The sequence below is a fragment of the Manis javanica genome, chromosome 15 (assembly GCF_040802235.1).
Source record: "Manis javanica isolate MJ-LG chromosome 15, MJ_LKY, whole genome shotgun sequence".
NCBI lineage: Eukaryota > Metazoa > Chordata > Mammalia > Pholidota > Manidae > Manis > Manis javanica.
The window spans coordinates 10,831,987-10,854,626 of NC_133170.1; the positions used below are offsets into that span (position 1 = coordinate 10,831,987).

Here is a 22,640-nt window from a genome sequence, read left to right on the forward strand (position 1 = left end):
ATTTTACCAATTTATAATCCCACCAGCATTGGAAGACTTCCTTTCCTGTCTTCTCATCTAACTTTATAGTCAGAATGTCTTTCTTGTCAATCTGATTGATGTTAACTAGTGCTCACTATGGTTTTAGAGTGAAGGTTCTGTATTAACAGGTTGTTGCACATCTTATATGTCAAAGAAGAAAACTCGATTTCATGATAATAAGTTGTATTATATTTATTTCTAATAACTCCTCAATTTTGTGTGTATGTATCTTTAACACATTTGGAATTTATTTTTGTGTATAGTGTGAAATAGTGTATTGTCTGAGTAGTTTTTCCAAATGGAAACCCATCTTCCCAACATCAAATATAAAGTATAGTTGCATGCCGACTTATAGTACCACTTGCCCCACAAGCTTCGTCTGGTTATATGCTCTCTGGAGAGTCCTATTGATGTATCTCTCTGCCAATAACACTGTTCTAATTGTTATTTTATATATAATTATGCTTTTGACTCTTCTTGCTCTTCCTTTTCAGTATCCTCTGACTTTTCTAAAACTTTTTCCTGCTCTTTGCAAGCAACAGTTTGTCAAGTTTAACAGAAAAACAATGCTGTTAGCAATTTGATTGGAATTGCAAGAATTTTATGGACTAGTTTGAGAGAAAGTTGACACCTTTGTGATACGGAATCATGTTCCATAAAATCATTTGTCCACTCAGATTTTTTTCATGCCTTTCAATGCCATAATTTTCCACAAAATTCTTGCACATCTTTTGTTAGACTTTTCGCTTGGGCAGGTAATCTTTCTTTGTTATTGTTGCAGCTGCTGCTGATTTTGAAATACTTCTTCTATTAAAAGTTTTTACATTTTTAAAGGAGAGGAAAGTAATTTCTTATGTTGCTCTTGTTTCAGCAAATTTTCTGATCATTTTTAGTTTTTACAGTTTGTAGAGTCTTACAGCTTTATTTTCTTTGTACTATGCAAATAATGACATCTTTTCTTTCCAATTCTTATACACTTTATCCTTTTCTTGTGTTATTGCATTGGGCATGTCCGCTGGCATCTTGTGGAATAGTTCCAGTGAGCATGAGCATCTTTGGTTATTCCTGTTTTTAACTGGAATGCTTCTAAGGCAACACCGTGGAGAAGAATGTTTGCTGCAAGTTGTCACTTATCATTTGTTTGACTGGGAATTTATTCCCATGGGAACTAGCAGGAACTGGAGGAGTGTTCTGAATTTCTAAAATATAAGGTCTTGGGAATTTTGTTCAATCTGATGGAGATCACAAAACACATGGCGGCTCCAGCTGACTTGGTGGCTACAGGTTATTAGAGGATTAAATAAGATGTGAAACTCATTCTTTCTCCCTCTCCATGTTCAGAACAAACTAAAACATAAAAAGTCACTTGTACAGAGAGTATTCCTAATGATTTGGGGGTTATGAGAGAAGGTTTCATCAAAGCACCACCCCCCACAGCTTTCTGCCCCATAAGAAAAAACATGGATAGATTCTCCTTTCGGCCACCCTTCCATGAGGGCCTACCCACCGGCCCTTCAGTACATGAGCTACCCAATCTCTTGCCGTAATTCTTCTCATTTTCTCCATCAGAAGTGCTCTTACTCACATACCTTCAGAAATCACACCTCCTACCATAGGACTCCCTCTATCTTCAGGGGAATCTGATGACAGATTCTAAGGGGACACATTTTCATCTCTTTATATCTTGCTTTTATTCCCAATTTACAGGAAAAGAGCTTAGTAAGTGGTAGAGCTGGGAAATTTTCCCTCTTTGTATCTCTTTCAGTGCTATAAAGTACAGAAAGGTACAAAAGACACTCCTCAACCTACTCCCTCCAATGAAAATGTTAGTATGTTCATATTTGCATCAGCTATTTTTTATATAATGTGAGACAGAATTCCCCTGTAGTTCTTCCCTAGGCCTCGTTCCCTCCTCCTCTCCCTGGAGCAACATCCATGAACTTGGGTTTTGTTATTATTGTTTTTGCTGTTCAGCACAAATCTAACTTTAAATTTTGAAAATTTTCCACTATCGACCATTGAAGTACAGAAACTCATCAGTAGCTGTGAATATATATTCTAAACCCAGAACATATCACTCCTTTTACAAAGAATTTTGGAATATGTGTTAAAGGCATGTAATCAAAAAGCTTAAACAATTTCTTTACCTTAGTAGAGGCATTGAAGGAACACTGAACAAAATGGTGGCAACTGTGTAAAGTATTTTCTACCATAAACAATTTATTCAACAATGACTGAGTATCTATAATGAATCACAGTGCTAAGCGCCAGAGACACAAAAACAAATCAGGCATTTTCTTTCTAGGGGGAAAGATAAATTGTAAAACAGCAAAAGTGCTAAGGGTGTAACTTCCCAATATTTTTCACCATAAACCACAGAAAGAAATACAGTTTACATCATTGTTCTACATATATTTATACATATACATCTATAACTTAAGAGTTTCAAAAGGCAAAACTCACTTTCTGAATGTAATGTATTTTGTACTCTACTCTCTTCTTTTTCATTTTTAGGTACTTTTCATGACCCTCTAAATTTATTTCATAACCAATAAATGGGACAGGATCTGCTGCTTGAAAAACATTGTTTTAGAAACATTTATAAAATGACATGAGAGCAACTGAAACGGCATCTCAGAGGAGACAGCATTTGACCTAAGATCATGAAGGATGAGTAGAAGTTATTCGTGTTGAAAAGAGAATGGGGCAAAGCATTCTGAGTAGATGAAACAGCATATTTCAAAAGCATACAGAGATAAAGAGAAAATCCTATGTGTCAGAAAATAGTGAGAAATTGTATCCACCTGAAATATAAGTAAATGTGGAGCTGTGAATCTGAAGTTTTCGTGGGGACTAGATTTTAAAGGTATTTGCAGCCATTATGTTAAGGAGTTTAGGCCGCATCATGTAGGTAGTGAAGAGGCATGAGGGTTTTAAGCAGGTGTCTCATATAGTTACCTCAATATTTGAAGAACTTTGAAAGCACTATGGGACATGAAATGGAGTAGGAAAGACTCCATAACCTGTATCTCCGCCCAGCCTCTGTCCTGAACTCCGATTCATGGGGCCAGTTTCCTGTAGTTTTGGATGCTCCATGGGTGTCCCATTCCCGACATGCTCAGAACTGAATGCATCATCATCTTTCCCCCAAAGCGTGTCATTCTACTTTTTCCCATATCTCAGTCAATACCATTCAGAACCCCTAGGCCTCGACAATCTCTGTTCTTTTCCCTTTCTATAATCAATCACAGAACCTTGTTTATCTTAAACAAGCTCTTCAGTTTTGGTCCTTAAATATCTTCATTTTCACCTCCATTGTCTTCATGATAAAGTCCAAACCTATGAAACTGATTTTTTGAATTTTTATTTAAGTGCAGTTGACATAATACTATATTCATCTCAGAAGTACAATGTAGCAATTTGATAATTACGTACATTACAACGTGCTCCACAATAAGTGTAACCATCTGTCATCATACCAAGTTATTAAAATATTATTGACTATATTTCTTATGTTGTACTTTTCATCCCGTGATTTTATTTTATAACTAGAAGTTTGTACCTCTTTGCATATCCCCTGCCCCTTCCCCTCTGGCAACCACCAGTTTGTTCTCTGGATTTATGAATATGTTTCTGGAATTTTTGTTTTGTTTTGTTTTTATGGTTTGCTTTGTTTTTTAGATCCCACATGTAAGTGAAATCATACAGTATTTGTCTTTTTGAGTCTGACTTATTTCACTTAGCATATGCTCTCTAGGTCCATCAATATTGTCACAAATGGCAAGATTTCTTTCTTTTTTACAGCTAATATTCCACTGTGTATATGTACCACATCCTCTTTACCCATTCATCTCCTGATGGGCACTGAGGGTGCTTTCGTATCTTGACTATTATAAATGGTGCTGCCTGACCCACCCAAACATTCACCTACTTGTGTTCTGTGCTTCCATCTAAAGTTCTTTCATCATGCCATTAGCTACCTCCAGGCCTTCACAAATTCTCTCCCTCTTCTCTTCACGTGGAGGGAGAATTCATCCTTAAAATTTCCACTTACATGTCACTGCCTTCCGAGAATCCATCTCTGACCTCCACCACATGAGTCTGTGCTCCTGATACGGGTTCTCATAACATCCTATACTTCTCCTATCAAACAATGCCCTTGTTGCACTTTATTGTAAATTCTCCTTATCACTGGACTACAAGCCCAAAAGGGATAGAAACAGCTTTTCTACAGCTCACCTTTTTGCCCCCTGCGGCAAGCCCGGTCATCGTACACATACTGTTTAATACGTTCGCTGAAGGACAGACAGCAAAGAAGCCACTGAAGCTTGTTAAGCGGGCATCTCAGAGTTAGATCTGCATTTTAAAAGAGAATTTGAGAAGCAATGCCTAAAATGTAATGGAGTAGAAAATATTCCAAAATCTTGGAAGGAAAGAATGGGGGAGGAAGGACAAAGCATATTAGAGAAAAGGTTGAGAACGGGTAGGTCTGGTACAGTTGTAATTTGAGTCCCAAAAGGAGAGGAGAGATTAGAGAAGTACTATTTAAAGAAATGACAACAGAAATTGTCAAAAATTGATGACAAATATCAAGCCAAGGCATCAAGAAAAGTAAGTTCCAGGGGCACAAATCCAAGGGAAACACGACCTACGTCTATTATAATTAAATGTCAGAAAACTGAATAATGGAAGTCAGAAGACGATGAAATGATATTTTCCTCTTGCTGATATGCTAAAAGAAGGACTGACCTAGAGTCCTATGCCCAGCAAAAATGCACTGCAAAGAGTGAAAGCGAAATAAAGACATTTTCAGGCAAACAGGAACTGAAAGAATTCCTCAACAGCAAACCCACCCTAAGGAAATGCTGAATGGAAGTACTTCAAGAAGAAAGAAAATGATCCTAGAAGGCATCACAGAGATGTAGGAAATAAGAAGTGGAGAGAGTCAAACCGTAAATGAACATTCACTGTAAAAAGCAATATTGATATTGTTTTGTAGGGTTTTAAAGTTATGTAGAATTTAAGTACTTGACAACCGTGTTCGTTTCCAGGACTATTGTAACAATCTACCACAAACTTGGTAGCTTAAAACAAAAAATTTTTTCTCTCACTGTTCTGGAGACTGGAAGTCTGAAATAAAGGCTTCAGCAGGACCACATTTCCTCCTTGTAAGGACTCCAGTCATTGGGTCAGGGCTCACCCTCACCTAGTGTGACCTCATCTTAACTTGATTACATCTGCAAGGATCCTATTTCTAATAAGGTCACATGCTCGGGTTCCAGGGGTTAGCACTTTGACGTATCTTTCTGAAGGACACAATTTAATCAACAAGAGCAATAGCACAGAAGTTTGGAGGGGGAGAAAATGGAGTTAAAGTATTCTAAGTTCCATGTTTTGTGAGTATTATAAGAATGTCATGTTTATGACAATGATACATGTCATACTTTCATTATCATTCAGTTCAAAATATATTCTGATTTCCAGTATAGTGTCTTCTTTAATACATGGATTATTTGTGTATAGTATGTCACAAACAGAATAGTTTTATTTCAGGAAGGCAAGGTTGGTTTGAGCTTTGAAAATTAATGAACTAAACTCATTATCTTAATAGAATAAAGAGGAAAATTATATAACCATCTCAACATGGTTTCTGAGTACTTGGTGAGAGAGTAGTACTTGGTTACACAAAAATGACCTCTTGAATACTAACAATGTCCCATTTCTTTATCTGAGTGGTGTTTACATGTATCACTGTTTTCACCATGCTGTGCAATTATGACTTCGGAATTTTTCTGTATTCACACTACACTTAAATAGAAGTTTATTTTTAGAAACGATGACAGGAAAAAGAAAATTAGAAAGGGAAGAAGCACAGCTTAAAATGACAGCTTATAACTTGACAAGGAAAGATAAAGAAAATACATTGATGAACTCAAAATGACTATCAATAATACAAGGCTGATTTAGTGCAGGAGGAAAATAGTCTAACTTGAAATACATCTAAGCCTATCATTACATCACAATGTATTGAGAATTCATGTTAATATACTTAGTCGTAGTGCAGGCATATCCAGGAATGTTTTGTGATCAAGATGACTGATTACTGCCCACTTTTCCTCACACACAAGACCCCCAGATCCAGGGAAGCTTAGGTACAGGGCCACCAAGAATAAAGCCTGTTTGTCTCAGCCTCTGCGGCAGCTGGCGAGACCCTGTGTCTAATTCTGCATAACGGAATGTGAGTAGAAATCGCGCATGCAACCTCCGGAGAGTGCCCCGAAGTGTGCTCTCCCTTGTCCCCTCTGTGCTGTGATCACGGAGTTAGAGCTGCCATATTTCAACTCAGAGATGAAGCCATATACTGAGAAGGGAAAAGCCACCCTTGGTGCCCTATATGGCACATCTCTAGACTCTTAAGTGAGAGAAATAACCTTGCTTAAGCCATTGTTAAGTTGTGTCTGAACCAGATGGCCCACACAGCATTAACTACCATTCGGTTTCACTTAATAGGCTCCTGGTTAAAAAGAAAACAAAAGTCACAGCAAGAAAAGGCAATTAGGTGAATTCTAATGTAAAATGAATATTAGATGTTGATGAGTTACTGTTCTTTCCTTCAGTCATTAACTGTGTTTTGGTTATATTGGTTGTTGTTAGATTCATACCGAAATCTTTATTTTCTGATGATTCGGTAATAAAAGCACAGATTGAAGGTAACACAAATATGGCAAAACATTAAACATTGAATCCGGGTGGTAGGTATGCAGATTTGGTTTTATTATGCTTTTATACTTTCCATATGTTTGAAATTTTTCATGATAAAAATTTGACAAAATAAACAAGAAAGACATTTTTAATTGAAGGTAGTGTGTGCTTGGGACTGTCAGAGCAAAGAGGCCAGGCATGAGCCCAGTGAGGGGTGGACCTCAGACCCTTTAACAAAGCTGGTGTGTTTGCGTTGTGTTGCCAGGATTGTTCCTAGACCTAGAGAGAATTGCTTTCTTCTTGCTGAGATTAGTTTACAGATTGTGGGCCGCTTTATCAGTCTTCTTCTGTAACTCAAGTGAAATGGCAAAAACCAGTCTGGAGATAGTGCCCTACAGATGTTGTTTACAGCTAACAGAGTGCATGTGCACTGTTTACTGTGCTTTATTTGCATACTGCCTAATACACTTGGCCTGTCATCTGTGACCCATATTGCACATTGCAGAGAGTTTCATTTCATTGTAACTCTACAGCTGCTCTCGTCTCCCATGCAAATGTTATTATAGTAAGGATAATAATAACGCCCCTTCATTTCTCAGGCTTGCAGAGCCACATTATAAAAGCCAGTCTGTTAGAAAATACATGAAACTAGAACACAGACAGCATTATGCAGGAATGAAACATTTAAAATCTCATCAATGTAAGCTCTGTCTTAAGATCACAGTTATGGAATTTTACTTTAGTTGGATTGTGGATGATTACTCATTACATTTCCAATAGATTTGTATTATATTATCTGTCATGGGATCAAAATATTTATTCAAACCAAATATCACATCCCTATGATTGTGTAGACTCTTAATTAAGTGTATATGTGCGTGTGTGTGTGTGCATGCCTGTTGACTGTTTTAGTCAATTATGTAACTAGAAATTATATGAATTGATATATAGAAAATTTTGAACAAAAAAATCTGACTATCCTACAGAATAAAAAAGGCCAATTACTTGGACCTCTTATAATCGGACTGTGTAGAAAATCATTACTTTAAGGAACATTGCAAACTTCCAAGGGTTTCTGTCCATTTTTTTGTTATCAAATAATAGCATCAAAAATATTAGGAACTTCTAGTGATTCTGTAACATCTTACTACATTTGATAAATAGTGACTGCACTAGAGGGAGCATGGATTTAATAACATGGGTAACTGTTAACCACTGTGTTATATACTTGAAACCAACATAAGATCATATATAAATGACACTTAAAAAAATTAGGAAGTTTTTCATAAAGAAAAGTTATATAACATCATGTATTCAAGAGTAATGGTTTTCCCCTTCGGTTGCTTGTTTTCAGAAAAATGATTGTAATATCACCATATTTCTGCAGGACTTTTTTTTTAAAGAATAGACAAATGAGAACCATTTAAATATCTCTTCCTACAGCTCAAAGTGGTTTCTTTAATGACCGCACAAAGAATTCCAAGATTTAGTCCTAATGACTGAAAGACTAGACCTTCAATTTCCAAAAATCTCAACATTATAAAACAGAAGTATTTTAAATTAATTTCTCTTTAGTTATGAAAGATTATAATTTCACTTATGGAAATATATGTCATTAATGTTCCATTTCTTCACACAAGTAAGAAATGCTATTTCAGGAAGTCAGAGTATTCAGATCAAAGTTACTAGATTCTGAGTGCCTCAGGCCCAAAAACTCAGGAAATTGCCATCAGCCGCTGAAATTGAGACAAACATCACTACTACTACTGAATATCCTGTCATTAAATTCCAAGAAAATATAGATTTGATTTTTTAATAAATGTCTTTGGCTCTAAAATACAGTTGTTACGTGGCTGAAGAATAAGCTTTGAGGGTGCAATTCAAAATCTTCATCCTCAGGCCAGTCAGTCTGGAAGAATGTACATAAAATATTTACAAGGTCTGTTTTATGCCAACAAATTTGCTCCAGAGAATGGGAAGTGATGAGCCAGATTCTTCTTATACCTAAGCCACTGCCTATGGTATGAAAAATGTACTAGAAGCCTATTTACGTTCCAAGTCCGTAACTTACTAGTCAGAAAGTTTCCGCTTTCTGATTCTTTGGATTCAGCGTCCTGTTTGTGGCTAAGAGGATCGCTGGATTAACCAGAGACACGCTGCATTTTTGTTAATCTTCCCTGCAGGTCGCATTTTCACATCCCACTTCTGGATATTTTTTCTTTGTCATCAAATACTGGCAGGTGAACTTGATAATTCTTCTGTGCTTTGCAAAGAAAAAGAAGCGTTTAGGTATGACCATGCTTGAGTTTTCCAGAGGAGCTCATTGTTGTATGTACCTGGAATATTATTTTGCTTTCTTATCTTTTATTTTGCAGGAATAAAAATACACCATCTCTGAGCTAGAAGTAATTTGTACTTGGGATCATTCGGTCAAGCACTATTTCAGTTTGATACACTGGTTTTCTATGAGGAAATTACATTTAAACAAAGTCACTTTCAGTCCCTGCTGAAGTGTATGAAAGGGAGGGAGGCCACCATACCTGTCACCTCATTCATCACCAGGGTGGAGCCAGCTAAAATGTCAGGCTGACAGCACCTGCTTTTGTCCACACACCATCTCATTCATTCCCCCCATGCAGCCGGATTGCTTTGCCTTCCTTCACTGGCTACTTCATCATTATGGCAGCTCCAACTGTACAAAGTAGTTAAACATTTGAAGAATTTTACAAGCTGGTAAAATTACTCTGCAACCTCAGTTTTAAAAAATGTAACTTCCAGATGGATATTTCTTCTTTCAAAGTTTTGATTAATTAGGTCTTCAAAACTATATTTCCTTTTTAAATGATTCATTGAAAACTTGGGCTTATTTTCAGGTGTTTTTTTTAACCACTCAGTTCAAGTTACTATTAAATAATGTCCTTATACTTTTGATTTCTTCTTCAAATGAAAGAAAATCCTTTTGTTGATAGTTTATTCCAAGCTTTGTTTTAATGTGAAAAATCAATGTTTGGACTATTACACTGAATTCCTGCCCTTCTCCCCAGTCTCCCTCTTTTTTGTGGTTTGCAGGGACTGAAAAAAACAAGACATCTGAATTACAAAAGCAATAGGCAATCAACTCAGCCTTTAAAGGTAAGTAACAGTACTGCAAATTCGTCTTCTCTGCGGGAAAGTAGTAAAATGTTCATTAATACAAAATATCATGATAATATAATATACTTATAAAGTAATAAAAATAATTTGCAGATACATATTTTAAGGGCCATCAGAAAATGGATTGTTCACGTATATCCTGTAGTCATTAATTTTTTGTTACATGTTTATGTTGCTTTCATAGCCATCAGTTTTGTCTTTCCTGTTGTGTGATCAACTTTCTAAGAATGGGAAACACGGAAATACCACATCTTTTGCCTTCTGCCCTCATCCTGTCCTTAGTGATGAATAAGGAAGTGGGCTTGGAATCCAGAATCACTTCAAAACTCAAAATACAATTCTGCCACTATGCCAATAGATTTTAATACTTACAAGCAATAGGTTGTTCAGAAGTTAACAGAAATTATTCTGCTTAAAAGGAGTGCAGGCTTCTGTAGTGGTTCATCTTTGAAATGGCAATGAAGCCAGAGGTGAGGAGCTCTGGCCTCTACTATTCAGCTGACAAATGACTTTGTGTCATTTAATAAGTCACTTCCTACAATGCTTCATCTTTTTCATAATAACACCAACATCTGAGGTATCAAGGAAGATTTCAATGGTTTTCTGCTTTGTAAGTGGATGTATTTAAACTTTCCCTCCAAGAACTGCGGACATGGTGACTTTTGGTCAAGGCCCCTGTGGTCTGTGTCCTCTCGTTGATAAGCTTTGCTGCCCCAGTCCCTCACTCATCTGTTTATATATCTTCTTGCTCTTTTTCTGACCAAGCATTAGGTTCACTCCTTGGTTTAAGAATAAAGCCACAGCCACTTGATCCCTAACTTGTCAGCATTCTAGCCTCTGCTGGCAGAAATGTTGGGTTTACTACTCCGCTGGCCTTTCGTGGTTCCCCCACCACCACCCTTGCCTGTATAGCGACCTTTCCTTTCTCCTGGATCGCTTAGCTGTCCAATTTCTTTTCACTTGTCTCTCCCTAGATTTTCCTTAATCATCATCTTCCGTGTCTCTAAAGGTCACCTACTCTTTTACAAGTCCAGTCTCTCCATCTCTTTAGCATCATTATTGTTGAGCTTCCAACTTCCTCAAAATGTAATGGCCACAACACCTCTATTCTTCCGAGAAGCTTTTTCTTTTCAGACTTCCAGGAGGCATTGGCACTGTCTAGGGATCTAAATCTCAATTTAGAGCAAAAGAAACTGAAGTCTGAGAGACAAGTTAGTAAGATTCACCCAGTAATCAACACCAAAGCCAAAACTAAACTTTTTAGCTGCAAAGAACTGGCTAATCCAGCCTTGACTCTCCCTGAGATAACTCCTGCCCCCAGAGGCCCTGGGGGTGCTCTCTGTATGCGACCCAGTCCCTCCAGGGGGGAACAGCCCCAAGCAGAGTGAAGCTCTATTGCAAAGGATGGCGTCTGACATCTGTCACAAACATTAGTAACCAGCACTCGTACAATTCAGCCACCCTTCACTTTCTGCAGCCAGGAGGGAATCATACTGAATACTGAATCTGAATGTGAGTTGGAAAGTGGACAGACATTTTATTCCATGAAAAAAACAAGATTTTTGTTGGTTTGGTTGGGAGAAAAATACCTCAAATCCTCTCATTGGATATTGAATAGAATAATTTTGGCGAAGGTTTTAGCCTTTGTTGGTCGTCCTCGGTTATTATTTTGATTAGCTACCATGGTTACAGATGTGTTCGCTGATCCCCTCTGCGGGAGATTCCTCGGAAGGTTTGACTTTTTTTACCCACCCTGTTTAGGGAAGTTTCAGGCCTCTTGAGATGCCCTCCTTCTGCCTCCTCAGAGCTTCCATCCCTGTCTGGTGGCATCCTTAGGACTGACCATCAATATTTCCAGTCTTTACTGGGAGCAAAATTTTCCTTCAGCTGTCAGTGAAGGACGTCATGTTGCTGTCAGCTCCTGAGTCCGGCATGTTCGTTCATGGAAAATTGTTCTGACACTCAGTCATTATTCAGTTCTCGTTGGCATTCATGACCATTTCTGAAAGGTGAATGGTAATTGTATTTCACAGTTTGCACATTATCTTGTTCAAGGCTATGATGTCAGTAAGGCTGTTATCTCCATTTTATGGCTGAAGACACTTTAGCTCAGAGATTCAGTGACTTACCTAAAGTCGCTGAAGATAGTAAGTGACAGAGTTGAGACTAGAATCCTAGCCTAAAGCCAGTGCTTTTCCACACCACTCTGCTAGTCAAAAATTAAGATTGTCTTTCTTTTCTTGCCCCTCTCCCCACTTGTCTGAAAGAAAAATCATCACCCTTCTAGAAGTAGATAAGATATTTTCATTCACAAAAAAAGGAGTTTAGCTACCATGAGAATCTTAAGACTCCTCCACACAGCAAAAGAGATTCAGGTCCTATCTCTAAAATTGCTAATTCAACAGAGTGCCCGTTATTGGAACAAACAGCAAATCAAAATTCAAACTCAAGGGTCTTTGACTACTAATCACACTTCTGTGCTACAACTTACTAACACCATGTGACTGTACTCGGAGTCACAGCTCTCAAATGCTCTGTTTTCTCAGTACTTTTTGAGGAGTATGTGGGAGTTGTGCCATGTGACTAACAGCAGTGTAGAGCTGGGCGATAACAGAAACAGAGCTTCCCACACGTTACAGTCAGAGGGTGCTGGAAAGGCCAGGTGGTCTCCTGTGTGTCTGTCCTGCCATATAAGCTCTCAGACTCTCTGGGAGACACCGAGGAGCCTAGGATGGAGAATGAGGAGAGAAAGAGCAGGGGCAGAAGTCGGGTCCGTTACACATCCCCAGCACTGTCGTCAAAGTATGCAACTGCTTAGGTCCTAGGAAGAAAGCACCAAAATGGGGAACATGGGGTATTAAGTTTGTAACGAGTAGAAGTTCTTATACCTAGGAGGCATTCCTTTGTGATGTGCTCGGCACTTCCAATGAAGTCCTGGTGATGGAGTCCTTCCACGAGCTGAGCTGCGTTCCCGCATCTCTGACTGTTCCGAATGGTCCAAAATGGCCAAACATGGGTGTCCCAGGCCTCCGAGGACCCTTCCTTGGGATGCTGACAAATTTCCATTACAATTTCTCCTTCTGGGGGCAGTTTTTATGAGAGGAGAGTCAGGAATTAATAGTTTTTAGTATAAACCCTTGCTAGTTTTTAGTATAAACCTAGGGAACACAAAGGTGCCCGACACGCTAAGGCCAGATTTCTACGCAAGAGAGGATGCCAGCAGCAGGCAAGAAAACTGTTTCTTCTAGAAAGATTAATTCCTCAGAACTTCACTGCAACTATTTCTTAAAGAAGGAGATGGAATTTGTGGACAAGTTAAAACATTTGTTTTCCAGACTGTTACGAAGAAAAATATTGGTGAAAAGCAAAATCCCTACTGTCTTCATTTTATGCACCTGAAGTTCCCTGATCACTAATTTCGGTCTTTTACACCCTCCCCAGCTGTTAGGTCTTCGACTTCTGCCATTTCTGCAGATACATTTGCCAAAACCCTTGCTAAAGAAGTTTTGAAAGTCTAATGGTTAAATGTCTGGTGTCTGTGTTTTCTATCTATACTCTGTTCTATGTATATTCCTTCCATCTGTGCACTAATGTCTTTCTCCTGTCGGCCCTCAGAGTGATCCGTTTCTTAAATTCATCAGTCTGCTGGAATTTCCCTACATTTGTTTCCCACAACCTCCTTCCTTCAAAATTTGTCAGCCACGTTGTTCTTTCTCTTCCCACCCTCATGTTACTGGGTCACGCTGTGTGGGAGGAGCAAAGAGACCTGCGTTCTAGACTCCTCGCCATGCCGGGCGGAGGTACGCTATGGTTTTAAGAAAACTGAATGTCTGTACAATGTCTGCGGTTCCACTGCCATAGAGGAGGTGTAGAACACAAGCATCTCGGGCTGCGAGGTCTCCTGGAGGCTCCTACCGAAGCTTTGGTTGCACACAGAGAAATGAAGCTTTCTCTTTTTTATTACACTTTTATGTGTGTTACTTGTATATTTTAAATCTGGGGCAGAACTTAGGTATGTAAAGGAAAAGATAATTACGTGCTACTCAGTACCACCCACCAAGAAGGAACTGAAAGGTGTGAACACTTAGAAATGGGTCATTAAACTGGTTGCCTCAGAACCATTTTGATCTTCATATTCAAGACCAGAAGCAAACAGCATCCATGACCAGCTAGTGAACTAGCTAAGCTGCTTAGGAGTCAAAGAGTGCTGCACCTCCTGAATCACCATTAAAACTGTAACCTAAATAAGCACACATGTTACAGAGTTGAGTGACAAGGAGAAAAAACTATGAATGATCCTTTCACCTTGACAAAAGTTGAGGTATCACAGAATAATTTCCTCCCCGTTACTGTCTTCCATGCATGAGTATGCTCAAGGTCTGCTCTCTTCAGGTCTTAATTTAAAATTAATGTGAAGGAAAGACTGAGCAATCTCTTTGTTTCCATAATAATTTCAGCACATTTAGTCTGTATTATATTTCACCATGCATTGCCTTTTTATTTTTTGTTCAGGACAATAATATCCCAACCTAGGGAACACAAAGGTGCCCAACACGCTGAGGCCAGATTTCTACGCAAGAGAGGATGCCAGCAGCAGGCAAGAAAACTGTTTCTTCTAGAAAGATTAATTCCTCAGAACTTCACTGCAACCATTTCTTAAAGAAGGAGATGGAATTTGTGGACAAGTTAAAACATTTGTTTTCTAGACTGTTACGAAGAAAAACATTGGTGAAAAGCAAAATCCCTACTGTCTTCATTTTATGCACCTGAAGTTCCCTGATCACTAATTTCGGTCTTTTACACCCTCCCCAGCTGTTAGGTCTTCGACTTCTGCCATTTCTGCAGATACATTTGCCAAAACCACATGTTCCAGGAATTCTGAATTTCGTGGTCTGTCTGATTCTCTACATTTGGACTCTGTCTCGTTAAAACATGGATGAAGCTGTCTTCCTAATGACTGGAAGCAATAGGTGAAGTTTCTATGGAGGAACCTATTCGGGAGATTTTAAACCTGCCTCCGTTCACCTCAGATTCAGCCAAAACCGTCTCCTCTTCCAGCTTGTGGTAACTAGGTACAAAATCCCTTGGATAGGAAATGCCAAGAATGTTTTAATTAAATAATCTGATGGAGCTACCATTTTTTCAACCATTCTCACTCTTTATTCTTTAGCAAACTTATTCTATACCTATCGAGTATAGAAGCTGAAAAAATAATAAAGTATACTCATTTTTAATGTTGAGCTTCCTTATAGTCAGAAGATATGATTGCTTCACTTTCTGAGAATCTGTACCTGGTAGCTCTGTTTAATTTAACTTAATTTAATTTAATTTATGTGTATTTATATAGCATATACAGGACAATGGAGGTATATAGAGTCTTGAAATGTGAAAAAGAGTGAGGTGAGGATTTCCCCCCAATATCTCTTTAAAAAAATTAAGAAAAGTAAAATAACCCTAAAATCCACCAGTGATGACCACTGAATTTTATTATGTCCAAAAGGTAAGAATAATTTATTTTTTACAAGTCATCTGCCAAGGGACCCAAGTAGATACTTATTCACAATAGCCGAAAAGTAGAAATAATACAAGTATCCATCAAAGGATGAGTAGATTTTTAAAATGTGATATACACATGTGGGCAATATTATTCATCTACTGAAAAATGAAATCCAAATCTATGCTACAACATGGGAAAGCCTTGAGAACATTATGCTAATTGAAATAAGCCAGGCACAAAAGAACAACAACCCTACAATTTCATTTAGGTACTAGAAAAAGGCAAATTCATGGAAATGGAAAGTGTAGTGGAGTTGACTGGGGGCTCAAGGAAGGTGGTAACAGGGAGTTCCTGTTCAGTAGGTACAGAATCTCTGTTCGGGCTGATGAAAAATTCCTGAAAATAGATAGTCACGATGTTTGAGAACACTGTGAACATACTTAAGGCCACTGATGGTACACCTGAAAATAGTTAAGAAGGTACAAAGAAAACCTCTTAATAAAATCTTATTAAGCCATATGACAGCATAAAGCATCTGAAAAGACACACATTGCTTCACAAAATAATTTTTCATATACTTTTTGGTTTGATATAAAAAAGATTCACATTAATCTCTGCATAATGATGCAGCATAAACAGTTTCTAGTCACTAGGCTGCTCTGATCACATCATTTCCTTTTTTTTTTTTTGAACTTAGGAGGACACTTGTACATCTTCAGAAAACTGTCAGTGACACCTTAGGCCACTTTGAACCAGTAAGTCTGATCTTTGAGTCACATATTGGCTAAACTGTGTAGGCTGTTCTGTCTTTTCACGGTTGCTATAGAAACTGTGTAGTCACGGTGTGAGGAGACTAAAGGTCATCCAAGAGCGTACAATAAAAGTAAACTTATTTCATGCTTTATAATTTCTTCCAGCTGTCTCCGTTTGTGATCCCCATGTTCACATGGGAGTATATACACCTACTACCAGGAGGACCTGGTAACTGTAGCCAGTAAGCGATCTCACCCGCGACGGAATTGCAGCCTCTTTCCCTCAAAGATTTGTAATAGAAACACATGAAAGAAATGGCATGTAAGGTTCAGGTGTTTGCAATTATTTCCCTCATAGGAGCAGAGGTTTCCTAATCCAAAAATATGTTTCAGCTTCACTGGTTTTCCTTATGTATGGATATTGTGCAGTTTCAGGAGAATTTCATCTATATATCTCTTAATTCATTGACACTTCATCCATAACATAGTATCTCCTCTGAGCTCTTCTACAAGATCATTTCCTGTCTGGGTGGTCAAAAATAGGGTGTATTTAAATAGTGCTTGCTTTTGTGAAGCACACTCTTAGGAACTATATAACCTTTTGCCCTCCCAAGAAATGGAGAAATAAATGCTCAGGCCTGGGACTTGTAGGAGATGCCTTGTCAGTCGCATCACCACGGAGCGTTCTAGCACAATGCCTTAGCTCTCTTCGCGCTCAGGGACTGTTAGTCCCCCTTTAGACTGGTACCGATAGGGGAAGATGGATCCATCTGATGGTGTAAATCACTAACTGCCTAAATGTTCGTACTTAGGCAAGACTGTTTGGGGATTGCAAAGAAAGAAAGTGGGCTTGGAGCATTTTGTTTTCCTTGATTTCCATGAATGCAGGTTATAAGACTGATCCTTTAGGCTTCAGCAGCCTTAGACAACAGCAAGCTTTATCTTATGGTCCCATAAATTTGCCCCTTGATAATGGCCCTCTGCACATTATCAAAGCACTCTGTTTATAATTACCTGACCGGAACTGAGCGTTATTTCATAAAGCATTTGAATAATGAGCCTTGTTAAATAACATTCACTGTTTTGGGCAACAAATTCACCTACAGTGGATGAACTGGATGAATGGAACGAAAAGGAAATCACACACACACACACACACACACACACTGTATGATTTTGGCAGGAAATAGTGAAAGAAATAGTGAAAGGGTTGACACTGTTCTGATGTCTTTTTGGTTACTTGCCAAGCAGCTTTGAAGAGGCATCCAAATTCTCAGATCAGTTTCAAGTTTAGGGTTCTTTCAGGGGAGGGCCTCCTACCGAGCTTGACACATTACCCAAGTCCAAGGAGAGGGGGCATTATAATCTAGCAACCTGAGTAAGGTTTAAATGCGTGGGGACAATACAACTTCGAGCTTAAATAACAAAAATGGTCACCACTCAATTGTGTTTACAAAACACTAACTTGAAATGTATCTATATAGATATTCATAATCTATTCCTATTTATAATACCTTGATATTCTTTGGAATACATTACAAGACAACCCAGATACAAGCAGAAACTTTGTTCTTTTTTTAGAGAAGTTTAAGTTTCCTAATGTTTTACTTTTTGGAGGCTAAAGACAGTTTCAGTATTTTGAAAGCCATGAAATGACCAGCCTGTTGTTTACATTTGACCATGGTGTGAGAAAATATAAAACTTTCGGAATTGTTTGAAAACAGTACTTTCTGTTGTAAATAGATTGTATATGTGTCTGTATTGTGACCCTGAGAAGAAGGGGAAAAGGCTTCTCTAAATAAGAGATTTTGCCCTAATGTCAACAGATTACAAAAGGTGAGTAGTAATACCCTTCCCTACCTGCCACCTGCGTCACGTTATATTTTACAGTAGTCAACTAGCAGTTACTTTGAGTCAGGTCTAGAAGGAGGAGTGTAGTAACCATGAGCTATTTTTCAAGTTCATATCTCATACTTCCTGTTCTGCTGAAAATGGGAACCTCAGGGGGCTTGGGGATGGAATGTGGGATGGGGGCAGCGTCCACTGCCAAGGTAGCTCATTCATATGAGGCAAATTTGTGCCCAGTGCAAGTTCGTGCCCATGTTGGGCTCCGCATAAGGCAGCTTGGGCTCCCGCACGCTGGGTGTCTGGTTTCCAATAGTGAATGTCCTGAGAAGAAGTGGAAGGTACCAATTTCTTCAGATACAGACACAGAAGATGACACAGCATCACTCTGCCATGTTTTATTATTCATCAGTTAGAGAGCCTATATTCAAAGTGAGGGGACAGAGGAACCACTTCTGTGCAGGAGGCCTGTCAGAGAATTTGGGGGCCTTGTAAAACCACCACTATGTGTACATCACCAAGAAAATAGACACTTCCTTCAATCTGATCTTGCCTTTATAATCTCACCTGGGAATGTCCACCCCAATCTTGTAAAATAAAGTAGTATATCCCCAAGTTCAGTTGGTGGACCTGTTGAAACCTGAATTTTCAAAGAGTCACAACAAAATAGGCAAGAAACTGTGTGACCTCCTTTTCTTTATTCGGGGTAAACTGTGAGTTTACTTAAAGCAAGGGAAATATCTCTTTGAGGTATTGCCTTGAAGCAATAATTGGCTCCAGAGATTATAAATTACCTCTTAATTTCTTATACCATCTTTCAAAGGCCCCTCAATATCTCTCCCCTCTTCCTTAAATCACTAAAATCCATGTGGATTAGCTGGAGACAAATCTTGAAGGGCATGTAGTTGTTTAGTTTATATTTTGCAGGCTTATTTTTCCATCATGCATTCTTAATCACCAAAATTTCTTTGAGTATGTGTTACATGCTAAGAATTTTAAAAATATGTGCTATTTGCCTTTATGGGAGTCACAGACCAGCGGGAAATATACTTGTAATAAAACAGTAAAAGAACTACTACAATAAAGCTAAAACACAAAATCCTGTGGTTTCTTCTGAGATTGAAGAATTCCAGATAGGTGCCATGAAGCTGATTTTAAGGGAAATGAAATGCTTCAGGCAAATGAGGGGAAGGAAATTTGATCAGCACGCAGCACGTAAATGGAAGGCACTGGTGGTTTTGAGAACCAGTCACGTGTGTGTTTTTAGAACATGGAGAGGAGGTTGGTTGGGCTGAACCATGAGCTTTGTGTGCTGGGGCTCCATGTTTGGACTTGCCCTGATACGTTACAGAACGGAAATACTAACAAAGTCAGCACATTGGAGAGTGAGAGATGGCAATAGAGTTTGTTCTCTATGGGTGGTTATTTTTCTGAAAAACCTCAGCTTTTACAAACTTGCTTTAAAAAAAAAAAAACTCAATGAGGAAAAAAAAATAGGTAGTAGAGAATTTCGAGCTACACATATGTAGTTGTAAAACCTAAAAATCATTGAGCGAATATAGTATTTGATTCTATCTAGCTTCGGCCTCAGAGTGAAAGGTCTATTTCTGCTGTCAGCATAGGCCTCTTACAATTCCTCTCATTTCCATCATTTACTGTTAGAATAAAGCATGCAAATGCTCAGAGAAGACAACCGTGGTTTGTACACTAGATCCACCTCCCCCAGCATTTCAGTGTCAAGCCAATATCAGGCTGTACAATGTAATGCATGTTCCCTAGTTAATAAATGACATATATTGTCCAATCTCCATTATGAAAGCATGCTTTTGGGAATTGCCACATTTGGGGAGCTTAGGAAATGAGGAAGGAAGGTTATCCTATTAAGGGTAATAATTGTAGCTGTAAACCTAAGTTGCAAAGCTGGCTTGAATTATTCTGTTATAAAATTTTCAGGTAAAAATTTCATGGGGAATGGAGAGGTATTCTAATTTTAAAAAGACTTGAAAAATGTGCTAATGTTTGACCAATATGCTTTTTGAAACCTGTCCTATTAGTTTTGCCGAAGAGAAAATCTGCAAAATGAAAATTAGTTCACATTACGGCTCAAGGTCCCACAGCGGCTCTCACTCCCTAAAACTTTGAAATCTAAAGTGAACTCTAAGATGTGTTAGGTTTTCTGGTTGATTTGGGGTCACATTATGTTTCTCCCTTCTGTGTTTACTTGCATACTCATGCCTCCGTTAGCACCCCATATTTATGAAAATTGTCAGGTTCCTAAATGTTCCCAAGGACTCCTATGTTGTGCCCATCATGAGAAACTCCCCATTTCTCCTGTATCTCTTGCAACTGTTGATTATTTAAGGGGTTTTATGGCTACTAATGACTTCCTGCCCAATTCTCCATGAGTTGTTCCTCTCCTGAGCTGTCCTGTCCCTCAGGCTGGACACCGCCAGGACCTCTACATCTCAAAGCACCTCCTACACAGGGCTGTGCATCCCCCCAACACGGCACTGGGCAGTAAGGAGGATTTCTGCTATTTGGTCTACAGCACAACATTAACAGAAGTGAATATTTAACATCTCTGCTTGGAAGTCTTTTGGGCATCATACAAGATTCTTCTCACTTATAATGTGTGTGGTTTTCCCCACACCAAGCAATTCTCAGACACTAGCTGGGTGTCCTATACAGGACTGCCCCCCATAGACACCACTTCGGACACTCATCGCCAGTCCAGGTTGTCAGAGCTGTGGTGGTCCAGGTGACCAACCTGCTATAGGTCAGAACTTCCAAGTACCCCATCCCTGGGTTACATGAATTTGCTGGAGACCTCACAAAACCCAGCGAAGCATTTTACTTACTAGATTACTGGTTTATTATAAAAAGATGTAACTCAGGAACAGCCAGACGTTAATGACCTATGATCCCAGAAGAGAAGGCAAAATAGTTTAATGGGACTTTAATGCAAAAGGGACAGGAAAGCCTTTAGTTCTGAAGCCATTTGCAAAAATTTTTAAAGTGATTTTCATATTTCTAGTTCCTTTCATAACCCCATAAAATAAGGTTCCCTTTTTCCCACACCTTAACTGCAAGATGTTGCATAAGGCAAGGTATGGGGAAGGAGTGTGGAGCTTCCACGCCCTCTCCCAGAGCACACCGCCCTCTCCGAATCTCCACGTGTTCACCAAGCCAGAAGCTCTCCAAACCCCATCCTTTGGGTTCTTGTGGAGGCTTCCTTACAGAGGAGCACTTGATTCAATCTCTGGTCATTGGTGATTGATTCAACTCCTTTCCCCTCCCCTGAACTCAGGGGGATGGGTCTGAAAGGCCCAACACCCTAATCACATGGTTGGCCCCTTTGGCAACCAGCCCCCCAACCTTTGGTGTTTTCCAAAGTCACTTATTAACAAAAAACACCTTTGCTCTCATCAGAGGAAGTTGCAAGAGTTTAGGGAGTTCTGTACCATGCACAGGGGTGAAAACCAAATATGTATTTCTTATTATAAATCACAATATCCCACCATCTCTGGGGACTTAGCAAGGATGTTCTCCCATAAAGGCACGTTGAAACATCAACCTTCCTTCTTAGCTCCATGTCCTTGGCTTCCTAGTTCAGTTCTGATTCTCCACCTGCCCCACTACCTCCATGGTTGATTTTCCTATTACTTCTCTTACGGAAAATTTTTATTTCTAGCCATTTTTGTTAAAATCAGTCTTCTTCCAAAAGGAACACTGATTTTAAGTTTTTAAGTAATGTCTTCTGCACACCACATTATACCCATTAGCCCATTTTCTAATCAGTATTTTATCTTATCAGTGTAAAATGCTGAAAAGTAGGGAACCATGTTCCCTAATAGTTTCACTTGGTAGTTATTTTATAGAAAAAAGAAGGAAAAAACACTGAGCACCTACCTTGTACCAGCCACTGAAGTAGATACTTCAAGTTCTCATTTTATCCTCCGATAACATTGGACCCCAACACTGGTAATCAGCTAGAGCTCAATAGCAGCTGCTTGTGTACAGCTGGCCAAGCGCTCTACCATTCACCTCTGTCAGTTGGCCATTTCACTTTCACAAGGCAGGCAACTCTGCCTTTTGGTACTCGGGAGCAATGCTCGTCAAAGATGAGAGTGAATCACCTGGGAGCTTGTTAGAAATCCATCATCTTAGAATCCACCTTAGAGCTACTGAAGGAGGATGCACATTTTATTCTATGCCTGCATTGTTGAGTATGCACATCAAAGTTAGAGAAGGATAATTAGAATGCTCAGCATGTTACTAGGATCATAGAAGCTTCACCGATACTTGTTAAGTTCTGTATTCAGCTAGGACTGCTGGCTCAACATAAGAGGATGTTAATGACCTATGATCCCAGAAGAGAGGGCAAAATAGTTTAATAGTGTGAAAGGGATAGGAAAGCCTTTAGTTCTGAAGCTATTTGCAAAAATTTAAAAAGTGATTTTCATATTTCTAGTTCCTTTCATAACCCCATAAAAGAAGGTTTCCTTTTTCCCACATCTTAACTGCAAATGCCTCATTTTTTATTTTTATGAATTTATCCATTCTGTCTAGATAATAGATTTGTTTCTTTTGCTCATTGACAACTAGAGAATATACATCTTAAGTTTTGTCATTGCCACATATTTCAGAAATGAAGTCCTTGAAGGAGGTAT

The 22,640-nt window shown here is 38.8% G+C and overlaps 1 protein-coding gene across 6 annotated transcripts in view; it reads left to right on the forward strand.

Annotated features, from left to right (window-relative positions):
- Positions 1-16,282, forward strand: part of LMNTD1 (lamin tail domain containing 1) — a 317,264-nt gene extending 300,982 nt beyond the window's left edge. The window contains exons 9-11 of one of the 6 annotated variants that reach the window (XM_073223452.1): positions 9,793-9,855; positions 13,492-13,676; positions 14,389-16,282. In XM_073223452.1, coding sequence (XP_073079553.1) covers positions 9,793-9,855; positions 13,492-13,653 — 225 coding nt within the window. In that variant the 3' untranslated portion in view covers positions 13,654-13,676; positions 14,389-16,282. Of the gene's footprint in view, positions 1-9,767; positions 9,856-13,317; positions 13,402-13,491; positions 13,677-14,388 lie in introns of those variants that run through there. The other 5 variants (XM_037020399.2, XM_037020400.2, XM_037020398.2 and 2 more) reach the window with 5 other exon arrangements.
- Positions 16,283-22,640: the final 6,358 nt, after the last annotated feature.